Source organism: Arvicola amphibius, chromosome 4 (genome assembly GCF_903992535.2).
Source record: "Arvicola amphibius chromosome 4, mArvAmp1.2, whole genome shotgun sequence".
Classification (NCBI taxonomy): domain Eukaryota; kingdom Metazoa; phylum Chordata; class Mammalia; order Rodentia; family Cricetidae; genus Arvicola; species Arvicola amphibius.
The window spans coordinates 32,490,069-32,502,375 of NC_052050.1; the positions used below are offsets into that span (position 1 = coordinate 32,490,069).

The following is a 12,307-nucleotide window of genomic DNA, read 5'->3' on the forward strand; positions in this document are numbered from 1 at the left end:
TTTAAGTGTACACACACACACACACACACACACACACATACACACACATTAGGGGAATAAAAAACAGGTAGATTTAAAATGACAAGGAACATGGGTGCTTGGTAAAATGCTTGCCTGTTGTGCACAGAACTCGGGGTTCCATCCCCAGCACCCCATACGCTGGGCATGGTGTTACACATCTCTAATCCCAGCACTCAGGGACAGATGGTTCTGGATTAAGAGCATTTGCTGCTTTTGTAAAGGACCCGAATTGGCTGGCAGCACCCATGCAGGGTGGAGCACAACTTTCTGTAATTCCAGCTCCCGGGGACCTGACACCCTCTTTGGTCTCACACAGCACATGCACAAACATGCTTACACACACATACACATACATAAGAAAAGATCTTTAAAAAAATACACAAGGCAAAAGTAAGAGGAAGAAAGATAGAAAAACGAGTAACTAAGCCAGGTGGTGGTTGATGCATGCCTGTAATTCTAGCACTCGGGAGGCAGAGGCAGATGGATCTCAGTGAGTTCGAGGCCAGCCTGGTCTACAAAGTGAGTGCCATGGCAGCCAGGACTGATACACTGAGAAACCCTGCTTCGAAAAACCAACCCTCCCCTCACAAAAGAAAGAAAGGAAGAAAGAAAGAAAAATGTGTAACTACAGTGAGGAATTTGACAGTTCTTTTTGCTACTTATATTGGCATACCTTTAAAATATAGACAGAAAATTCAGAGAAATTTATGAGAAACTAGCAAATCCGGTCATATAAAATAGTTAATGCTTTAAAATTATTTATGTTGTATATTATATTTGCTTCATGTGTGAGCATCACAGTACATATGTGGAGGTCAGATGACAACTTGCAGGAGTCAGATCTCTCTTCCCTCCCTTGGCAACAAGGCCTTTACCCACTGAGCCATCTTGCCAGACCTCATCATAGAGAACTTTTCATGTGCCCCTTTAAAAAGTGACATATCAAATAAACAAAACACTAGCAAGGGTACAGAAAATCTAAATGTAATTAGCAAGTTTGATCTGATCAGGTCCATATGGAAAATCACTTAAGAATATGCGATATACATGTTCAAGAAATATACAAAATATTTATAAAACACTGAGCATGTACCAAAGTAAGCTTCTGTAAGTCACAAAGTTTCTGATTCACATAGAAACTGCCTTTTTAAAAATTCTAATTTGGTTGGTTAGACATTAATAACATTTTGAAGACTTTTCATTTTTAGAAATTCTCATTATCGTTAACTAGATGATCATTTAAAAGTCTATGCATCTTGGGGAATGCAGTTTGAGTGGTACCTGGAGTGAAGTTTGCAACCTTATAAATCATGAAACGGAAGTCTGAAATAATTAAATAGGTTGTTCATTGTGTCACATGGTTATAACCCTAGTACTTGGGGCGATGAGAGATCCAGTCTAAGAAAAACCAACCTGAGCAAAATAAGACAGACTAACTATGCCATCATGAAACTAAGAAAGCCACCAGAGGTTGGGAATGTAGCAGAGTGGTAGAGAATTTGCCAAGTATGCACGAGGCTTTGTGTTCAATACTCAGCACCAGACCAAAAAGAAGGGGGGCAATGAAAAGTAACAGCATACATGGGAGAACAAAAAGAACGCAATGACTTCAGTAGTTACACATATAACCTCGGCACTTGGGAGGCCAACATAGTGACATTTTAAAGGAAGATACAATACTACATAATCTTACTCTTAAGCGGTAAAAAAAAAATAAGATGTATCAGAACAAAAATAACGAAACAGAAAAAAAATTGTGTTATAAAAAAGAAAGAAAGAAAGAAAAACAAACCCAAACCAAAACCTAAAACATGATTTCTTTAAAAACAGTTGTAGAAAGGAGACTCCAGTTAAAAAACACTCAGACTGGACCCGGGTTCAACGCCCAGCACCCACATGGCAGCTCACAGCTGCCTGCAACTCCAGTTCCAGCGTACCTGAAACCCGTGGCAAAACACTAAAGCACATTAAAAATAACAACAACAACAACAACAACAAAACACTCAGACAGGGCTGGGGAGAGGGGCGCTGTTAAAAACAAGAACTGCTCTTCCAGAGAGGCCCGGGTTTGGTTCCTACAGGCATTTATAACTGTTTATAACACACACACACACACACACACACACACACACACACACACACATACCAAAACTAAACAAAAATAAATAAATACATAACAACTTACCTGTCCCCTCACAGACCTTGGAAGAACATACCATGGTCCCAGGTTTGAGCCCAGCTCTACAGATAAAATGAAACCAGACCAAATCCCTCCAAACATCACACAGACCTCTGGCCCAGCTGATCTAGACAGGGATGCTATGTGTAGAATATATTTGGAATGAAGCCGATGAGCATTATAGAACCGCTGAGTTTAAAGTATGTTACAAGAGAGCTGTCAGCTGAGTTTTGTTAGTACATTTGAAAACCTAGATGGCAGCAGAGTATGCATGCCTCTTTAATCCCAGAGTGTGTTTGTGTGTGTGTGTGTTTGTGGGCACACGCGTGCACAGAGGCAGAAGGATTTTGGAATTTAAGGCCAGCCTGGTCTACTGAGTGAGTTCCAGGACAGTCAGGGCTACACAGAGAAACCCCTCTTGGAAAACCAAAAAAGCCAAAGCCGGGTGGTGGTAGCACAAGCCTTAGGAGGCAGAGACAGGCGAATCTCTGTGAGTTCGAGGCCAGCCTGGTCTACAAGAGCTAGTTCCAGGACAGGCTCCACAGCTATAAAGAAACCCTGTCTCGAAAAAAAGCCACAGCCAATCAAACAAAAACCAAACCAACCAAACAACAGGTGGAATGGATAATTTCCTTGAAGAATATAGAAAAATAAAAAATATTAAGAAATTTATAATTATAAAGAAAGAGTTCATAATTAAAAAAAAAAAACTCATGAAATGGCTATCCCAGACTCAGAAGTTTACCAGAAAATGTTTAAGAACATGTAGGTATCATCTTTTTCTTGTTTGTTTGAGCCAGGCTCTTATGTATTCTTGGCAGCTCTAGGACTTACTATGCAGACAAGACTGACTCTGAACTTGCAGTGATCCTCCTGCCTCTGCCTCCCAAGTAAGGGATTATAGATGTGTACCATCTTTAACACACTGCTCCTGAAAGCGCACGCACGTGTGTTTGTGTGTGTGTGCGCAACATTTACCATTTTTGGAGGCCAGTATAAATACACAAGGGCATTAGAGGAGATTACAGCCAATTTGACTTTTGAATATGACCACACAAACCCACGAAAAAGGTGCAAGGGTGAAACTGGACAGCAACATCCACTCATTTATCAATCTGTCCCCTACCAAAATAATTTATTGTCCACCATGAACTAGCAGGTACTGTACTGGTACAAGGAGAGCAAAAATGGATGGGAGCTCGTGGCCTGGCTGAGATGGGCGATAAAGCAAAAATGATCACACGGGGAAGGTACAGCAAGGACCTTCTGCTGGGTTAAGTGTCTATCAAGAGACATTTGACCTGGTCAGAGAAGCATGGGAAAGCTTTCCAGGCATATAAATGGACCAAGAGTCCTTGTGGGCAGCCGTGGGAGGCTGTTCTAGGGTGCTGGGTGCAAGAGATACGATATACAGTAGTAAGTGAAAGTGGCTTTGATGAACCAGTGAGATGGTTCACTGAGCAAAAGTTCCTGCTGAGCAGGCCTGATCTCACTTCTGAGCTCAACCTCCGGAACATAGGAGAAAGAAAGAACAGACTGCTGAACGTTGTCCTCTGACCACACACGCACACACAGGCCATGGACATAAAAAAAAAAAAGAATGATTTAAGTGCTCTTTACGAGGTGAATTCCACACACTCCTGGGATGAGCTGCACATGGAGGTCAGAGTTCAAGCATGTTGTCTCCAGGATGGCTGAGTATACATATTCATTGACAAGGATTCCAAAAGGAGATTCGGACTTGGAGAATAGTGTGTGGCTTTGGCCACGTTGCATCTGGAATACCGTTAGGAAGGGTAAGGGGAGATGTATAAAGAGGATCCTGAGCGGAGACTGGAACCCTCTGGTGAGGTTAAGACTGGAGATGTGGAGCAGCATCAGCAAGCAGGTGGGGTTGAAACCCATCTTGCTCAGAAGGTCATCTGGGGAGGAGGGAGTAGCAAGAGAGGATGGGGCTGGAGAAGCACACCAATATTTCAAAGAAAGGCAGAGAAACAGAGAGGGCAAGAGGTAAAAGAGGAAAGGTGGCCAGGGATCAGAGAACCCAGGAGAGTGTGGGAATGGGCAGAGGGAGCATGGGGCATGGGTGGGGGGGGGGACGGGCTCAGGAAGGGACTGTGTAGCCCCATAGAGACCTCAAGGCAGTGGGTTATATAAACGCATCCCCACAGGGACCCCGAGTGAGTGAGCTAGGGAAAAACACAGAATCTCTTACAAATAAATACCCTAGTGCAAAGGGCAGCAGGAGAGGGTATTGGGGACAATAAAGCATGTCTGCCTGTTTATCCTGGTGGGCAGTCATAAAATCTGTACAATCGTCAAAGTTGAGAATCACAGAGCAAGGGAAGGTCTGTAACCAAAATGTTACTACCCGGGGATAAAAACAACAAATCAAAACAAAAGACCAGCGGGAGGTTGGCCCCATGGCTCTATTGGCAGATTGTCTTCCTACAAAGCCCCAAGCTCTGGGTTTGATCCCTACCACTGCACAAACCTGGCATGGTGGGACACGCCTATAATCCCAGCAGTAGAGGCAAGAAGATCCCATGTTCAAGGCCAGCCTCTGCAGTCACACCATCTCAACAAAACCAAACAATCTGCAAAGGGAAAATAAAACTTGGTGGTGGGGATGGTGAGTGGGTGGCTGGATAAGGGCTCTCCAGTTCACCGCCAGCCTGGGTTCTTACACAGCTAGACTGTCTCCAACAACTCCAAACTAAGCATAAACAATGCAGCGATAGAGGGATGGACCCCCCACCCCACCTTAAGTCCTTTAGCAGTTCCTGGTTTGGCCTCTGCAGGGCTAAGAGCACCCTCCCCCTTGAGGTTTTTACTCAGTCCACTTCTTAGCAGTTTGTGCAAGTCTACATCAGGAAGGCAGCTACCCACTTCTGCCCAGTGAGGGACAACTCGAATATTCAGGCTAGCGATAAAGGGCACTGGACCTTGGCCGGAGCCCCTCTTAGGGATTAACTGGTTGGGGTGGGAATACAGCCTGACAGGTCGCCTGGCACCTTTGGGACGCCCATATTCAAAGAAGGGGCTGGATAAGGAAAGCCCCTATCTAGCTCTGATGGTCTGTGGTTCTGTTGTAAAAATCCCAAATACAATCCAATTAGCTGTGTTGCCTGTATTTTGTTATTGAGAATAATCGCAATAAACAATTACCATAATAACACGCGGCTCTTTAACACGTGGGTCCCCAGTGTTTTAAGAATTTAAGAATCAGTTTGGTTGGAGTGTTGGGAAACGGTATGGTTTGTGGTTTGAAGTCTTATGAAGGGCCTTTTAAATATTATATTCAGTAAAAATTCATAATAAACACGATCTATGTAAGTTTGCAATTAAAAAGGGGACTTTTGCATTGTTCACTTCAAATGCCCCACCCTACCCCATCAATCCTGTCAGAGAGGCGTTTTCCCAGTTTTGGGAACAGAGCGATTGAAAGTCCGATCACTCAAGGCTTTGGCTGGTGTTGAGATTTTCCAAACGTTCCAAAACCCACAGTGGATACAGCACAGTTTTAGTGCTGAGTGTATTCCATTGTCTCCTAATTCTATGAAAATTAATGGAAAAGTGTTAATTGGGCATCAATGAATGCTTAACATTAATCCGGGTATTTGATGAACCACAACTTTATGTTGCCTCTCATGCCGTATTAACTTGGTTTACTGTAATAATTTAAAACAATAAGGATAATTGTATCCGTACTGTTTTAAATACCCCATAAATTGAATGCAGCCTGAATCTGGCCAGCCTGGAATCCGAAGTGTGCAGTGCCTCTGGGAAGCTACAAACATCCTTTTGGAGTTTACACTTCGCCAGGGGAGGAAGGGAGCTTTTACTAAACACCTACTGCGTGCCAGGATCCCTGAGGCACCTTCTGGCTCCGAAAACGGGAGCGGGGGCGGGGAAGGGGACGCTTTGTTACCTCAAAGACCTCCCCCCGGGCCCTTTCACTCTGACGTACTTTTACTCTCTACATAGGAACCCCGAGTAACTTTAAACACAATAAATAAAATATCTAACTGACGGATAATCGAGTTATTTTTTTTTCTGAAATAACCACCTATCCTAGCCACCCTCGAGACGCTCCCAAACTACTACAAATTCTCCATGAACATTTGCTTTGAACTCCAATCATTTGACCTTGACCGCTAAAATCCCACTTTATTATATTTTTTAAGTCGTGGTTTGAGTGACGCTCAAACCCTGTCTTGGGTGCTTTCTCGCCCCCTGGTATCGCGTCTGTTTCTTAAAGTTCCAAAATAACCTTCGCGGGCATGGCTCCGTACCTCTGCCGGGGAAGGGCGGGGAGCCGTGCAGGACGTGACGGTGTGGAGCAGGAGCCAGAGAACTTGCCGCGCGAAAGGAAAATGAAAACTTGTGGCTGGTGTTTGTGCGGGAGGGTCTCCTCCATCCCGAAGCCTCCCCGATTCCCGGGGTCTCGGGGACCGCCCCGGGAGCTATGGGTGTGGGTGTGCTCCCGGCGTCCTTGACCTAAATTTCCGCGCGGTGGCTGGAAACCGGGGCACAGAGGCAGGGCAGGCGGCGGGTTCTACCTCAGGATCGGGCGCAAGGGGCCCGAGAACTTGAATGGGTAGCGCAAACTATGGGGGTCCGGGGCGCTGCCGCCTCCCCGCCCAGCGAGCAGTCCGGGCAGAGCTCCCCGAGCCTCCCCCTCCCCCACACCCAGCCCATGTGATCTGAGCCGACTCGGGGTGCACTTCCCGGCTCCCCGACCGGCTGACTTGGGCCCCCCTCGAGTCTTGGGGCTCGCGCGCCGCCCCCGGTGGGTCCCGCTGCCACGGGGGGCCGAGTGTGCGCGCGCGAACAGGCGGGGTTACCGAACGGGGTGCGTGACGTCACCGCATTGGTTACACGACGTTCTAGAACTCCGCCCCACGTGCGCGGGGAGGAGGGAGGGGAGGAGGAGGAGGAGATGGGGGTGGGGAGGAGGAGGGGGAGAGGTGGGGATGGGCCGGGGGGGGGGGGGCGGGGGCGGGGGGTGTGCGAGGCGGCGGGGCTGAGCTGAGCCGAGCCCACGTGTGACGGGCTCTCGCCGCTGGCCCGGCTCGGCGCTCACGGAGCTTCGCAGCCGCCGGGCGGGGGGAGGAGGCGGGGGAGGAGGGACGGAGATCTGGGGCTCGGAGCCGGCCGCCGCTGCGCTCCGCTTCGCTGTGGGGCTCGGTGTGTCGGGGGTGGGGGGGCGGGGGGGCTCCGCTATGGAGGCAAATGGGAGCCCAGGCACCTCGGGCAGCGCCAACGACTCCCAGCACGACCCCGGGTAAGTTTCCAGCCGCTGCCCACCGCGCCGCCGCGGGCTCGCTCGGGGCTGTGCGGGCGACGGTGCGGAGCGGGGCATCCGCGCGCCCCCCGCGTCCCCGCGCGCACCCCTGGGGCACTCGCGTACCGTGGGGTGGCGTGGGGCGGCCACCTTCTCCCCCAACCCACCTCCCGGCTCGCGCTCGCCCGCTCCCCCCCAGCTTTCCTTTTAGCTTTTGTAAGTTACACGTCAAAATGGCCGATCTGACATCGGTGCTCACTTCGGTTATGTTTTCTCCCTCTAGTAAAATGTTTATCGGTGGACTGAGCTGGCAGACCTCACCAGGTAAGGGAGTGAGGGGGGGACGCCTGGGTCCCCCCCTTCTTGGCTTCTTTATTGCTCTTTGTTATCCCAGTGTAAGAGCCCCCCCTCCCCGCCATTGGCTCCCCACTTCTCCTGTGCAAGGTTATTTTTTTAAATAGCAAATCCTTTCCGAGCCCTCTACGCGACCTCTGTTGCCGAATTTCCCCCGCGTGTGCAAAAATATTGCAAAAACAAAACAGAATAACAACAGAAAACTACTTTTGCTTTTTGTCCTTGATCAAAATTTGCATTGCTTTTTTTCCCACTCCACACCTTCCACCCCCCATCTCTGTCTTTCTCTCTCTACAGATAGCCTTAGAGACTATTTTAGCAAATTTGGAGAAATTAGAGAATGTATGGTCATGAGAGATCCCACTACGAAACGCTCCAGGTAACGCATTTCCTTCTGGATTTTGCCTTTATTTTAGAACAAAGTTTTAGTTTTATTTTTGGAGGTGTCTTCGGAAGTAGCTAAGCGGATTTAGAATGGGGCTCAGGCGCGTGGCTGGGCTGGGCTGAAACGTTACCCCCCCCCCCCCCATAACCCCAAAGGTTATTGTTAATTAGAACCGAACTCTGGATTCAGAGCCGCCCATCTCTCCCGCTTGAAGTCATTTTCCTGTCGCTTCTTGTTCTCTTGTTTAAAATGACATTCAGCTTCATTCACTTTCCACAGTTTTTTTTTTTTTAATTTAAATTTTTGAGTGTATGCCTTCTTCCCACTCCCAAACTCAGAAGTCCTCTCTTTAGGAGGTGGATGAATATCTTACTGCCCGATTTCCTTTGGCATAAAACAAAGCCTTAAGAAAGGGAAGAGGAGGAGAGGAAACTGAGGCGGCCGGACTGGAGGCACCAGCGTGTTCCAAGTTACCTCTAGTCGCCCTGCCCCCCTCCCGCTTCCCCCACTAACCTTGGTATTTTTCCCTCGCAAGGCAGAGGGCTGTGGGCTAGCGGAGAACCGAGGGAGCTGGTGGGGATGGGGGTGTAGGGGGGGCAACTTTCGCACCCCAGTCTGCATATAGGGTCTCCTTGTTGCTTTCAGTGGTGTCACATTTTGTTTGTTTTTTTCCCCCCTTTGTCTCCTTCCAGAGGCTTCGGTTTCGTCACCTTCGCAGACCCAGCAAGTGTAGATAAAGTATTAGGTCAGCCCCACCATGAGTTAGATTCCAAGACGGTAGGTTGCTTTGTTGTTGTTGTTGTTTGCCCCTTTTCGGTGCCGGTCTGGGCATTGACAGCCTCGTTTAAAGGGACAGCGCCTTCTTTTGCTTCCATGCTAGAACTGGGTACTTTTAAACAGCTAGCGAGTTAGCTCAGAAGTTTGCAGCGGTGGCTGATTTTGGGGGGGGGGGGATTCTTTTGTAGTCTGTCCCGCTGCAGCTTCAGACGTTGCCAGGCCGAGGCTGGGGGGAGGGGGTGTCCATTCCCTGAGAGGGTAGCCTCCCGCCAAGGGACCTTGCAAAGAAACTCCATCGGAGAGCAAATGGAACTTTCTTTGTCAGCAGAGCACACAGCCTGTGGCATTGGGTTCGGCTTGTCGAAGGAAGGCACAGCTTGCTTCCTGGTGGAGGGGGCAGGGATGGGGATGAGGGAAGAGGGTGCTCATCTTAGGTCCAGGCAACAGGTTTCTCTGGGGCTTCAAGTGATTTGAGGATTTGAGAGGTGGTTTTAGAAGGGAAGGGAGCTACTGACAGAGCCAATTCCGGCATCCAGTGGGGTTACTTCGGATGGTGTTGAATTGAAGGCTGATAAGGCCTGGGTTTCCAAGTGATTGCCTCCTTGCCTCCTGCCCCCCCTTCACATCCTTTTATTTGTGTATGGATACTTTTAAAACATTAGAAGTTTTTAAAATCCAGAGTTTAGAGGTGAAAGTTCCTAGGTGGAGGTCAGAGAATAAGGGGAAAATATCAGTCTGGAATAATAAACAGAATCATGGAGGAGGCTGGGGAGTTCTCAGTGGTTTGCTTGGCCCCCGTGCTGGCTTCCTGCCACCCCTCCCTTCCCTGTATGCTCACCAGAATTTCATCAGGATTTTCACCACTGCTTAGAGCAGCGGCCTCAAGGTGATACTTGGGATGTGGCTTTCCCTGCCCAGAATGCTCCCGTTCTATTGTGAGCTCATGGGAGGTGAGTTAGCCGCCCACTGTAAAACTAGACCCTTACTCTCCTCTTCTGTAAAGTCAGCAGAATTCGAGGATCTTCTAAGCTCTCTGGTCTTTTAACACTGAGTGGAGGAGAGGAAGCACACGGGTCAACGGGTCAACCTTTGGTGCACTCGAATTGATTTTGCAAACTCCCCCTCTTTTTTATGATCAAAGAGGTCAGGTGTTGCCCTTACCCCCCAAGAAAAGGCCTTGCACACTGAAGTCACTTTATTAATTGTCCTAGACTTGTCAGAGCTTGCAAGCCCAGCCTGTTTGTACTGTCAGATCATTTAATATCAAGAATGATCCCTGGTAAGGTGATAAGGAACGTCAGAACAATTTATTTTTTCCTCCTTGACTTCTTCGCTAGCCACATCAGGGAGCTAGAAAGATTTCACAGGAAAAATTCAAAGCTTATTTGTGATTTCTTGTGTACTTCTTTTGCCTGGGTGGGAGAACTGGAGTTTGGTTTTAGTGGGTTCTGGCTAGTGATATTCCCCAGTATCCCTCGGTATCCCTTGCTGGGCCTTGGGCTTTTCTACCCTAACTTGTTTTGTAGACATATTTTGGTTGCTGTTACTTAGTATAACCTAGCTTTTGACTTTGTTTCAACGTTCAGTGCAGGAGGCAGAAGCGGTTGGTTTATTGACATGGAAACGAGGATCTTGTTTACTGTTACCTTAAAAGCTTTGTTTAGGTAAAGGCCATTCGCATCCAAAATAGTGCCCTAGTGTTTTCTAGAGGACCCTAGAGCCAGCACTAGCGCTGTACCTAAGTAACTAATGTTTTAATTTTAGGTAGTTTTCTTTTCTTTCTTTTTTCTTTTTTTTTTTTAATAGTTGACTGGGATGTGCAAAAGGTTGGGATTTGCCTTCTTGCCTTGACGCCTCCTAGGCCTTGGAGATCTCAGTGTGGAAAACTTTGCACATGGGAGAAGGCTGCTCTCAGTGTGACATGCTGATGTCACCACCACACACATACAGTGCAGTCCACAATTGGCTTTTGGTTTTGTAATTTTACATTTTTTTTTGAATCGTAGCACGTCTTCTTCTTTGTACGTTCTTTACCCCAGCTCCCTTCCCTTTCCTGGATGCTACATCATCTTTTCCCACACAAACAAGGTGTGTTGGTCCGATCTCCCAAGCCTCAGGAGTGAACAAAGACGAGCATCTGTCTCGGTTTGGGCGCCAGAATGGAAATCCACACCTGTTGTATTTCTTTTGTAGAGAAACTCTAGTCCGTGCTGGGCACACCTGTAGAGGCAGTCATATTAATCTTTACGAAAGGGTAGTTTCCTAGACCCGAGATTTTGATCTGTTTTAGCTTTTGAAAAGTAATCTCTCATTTCTCAGGTGGTGCTTAAAAGTGAAAAGCGCAAGGTAGATTTTTAGGTTTTTAAACTACCTTAATAAAAGTGATTTTGTCTTTGTATGTCTTACAGTCTGGGGCTCTAAGGGACCCAGGGATTATCTGGGGGTGGAGAAGAGATTGTGTGTGAGTCTCCACCTCTGCAGTTTTTCTCAAAGTGTGATGATTATTTTCTTAAGTGACAGAACCAACATGAGGTTCAGATTTACTTTTTAAAGGGGGAAATTTATAACACGAAAGCCAGAGCTCATAAATAAATAACTTGTAGCAATACCCATGCTGTTTTCCATGTTGAACTCTACTCAAAAGATCTGTCACGGTTAGAAATCTAATGGGAACCAGTGATGGGATTTTTTTTTTAATTCTTTGCTGTTTTTATCTAGGCAGTACCTTTTTTCTCCTCACATCAGCTTTTAGACTCAGATGCTTCTGTGGGAATTGTGAAGCTCGTCACTGGAGAATCATGTGCTCTGCAAGCTCACGTAGAGTGGGGAGCTTTTTCCACTGGGGTGGAGGTGGATTGGGGGAAATACCCAAATTATTGCATTAGATTCCCACTTCTGTCCAGTCGTTTTCTTTTTTACCCTCCCTGCAGTGGCCTTTATAGTTTGGACTTTGGGTTATTCATCTAGTTTCATGCCTGTGGTTTTTGTTTTTTTTTTTTTTTTAATCCATGTGGATTTAATTTACACATAAACCTTGCTTTACCTCTTTTATTACAGTTTTTTTTAAAGAAATAAGTAATTGATATCTGCTTTCTTTGAGATAAACCAACAAGGCAAATGCAAATGATGTTTTTGAGAGTTCACTAGAGTTCACTAGAACCCAGCTATGGGGGGACTTCCACCCTCATTGATCCTCCTCCCTCAGCTTCTCACGTGTATGTGTATGGCTTTCAGCTGTGAGCCACCATACCTGGCTGCAAAAGATCATTTTGATCACTCTGAGTAACTTCATTTTGCGAACGTA

At 47.1% G+C, this 12,307-nt stretch overlaps 1 protein-coding gene across 3 annotated transcripts in view; it reads left to right on the top strand.

The window, feature by feature from the left end:
- Positions 1–7,392: 7,392 nt before the first annotated feature.
- Positions 7,393–12,307, top strand: part of Msi2 (musashi RNA binding protein 2) — a 363,569-nt gene continuing 358,654 nt past the window's right edge. For all 3 annotated transcript variants that reach the window (XM_038325574.1, XM_038325575.1, XM_038325576.1), the window contains exons 1-4: positions 7,393–7,487; positions 7,771–7,811; positions 8,139–8,220; positions 8,919–9,003. In XM_038325574.1, coding sequence (XP_038181502.1) covers positions 7,426–7,487; positions 7,771–7,811; positions 8,139–8,220; positions 8,919–9,003 — 270 coding nt within the window. In that variant the 5' untranslated portion in view covers positions 7,393–7,425. The remainder of the gene's footprint in view (positions 7,488–7,770; positions 7,812–8,138; positions 8,221–8,918; positions 9,004–12,307) is intronic.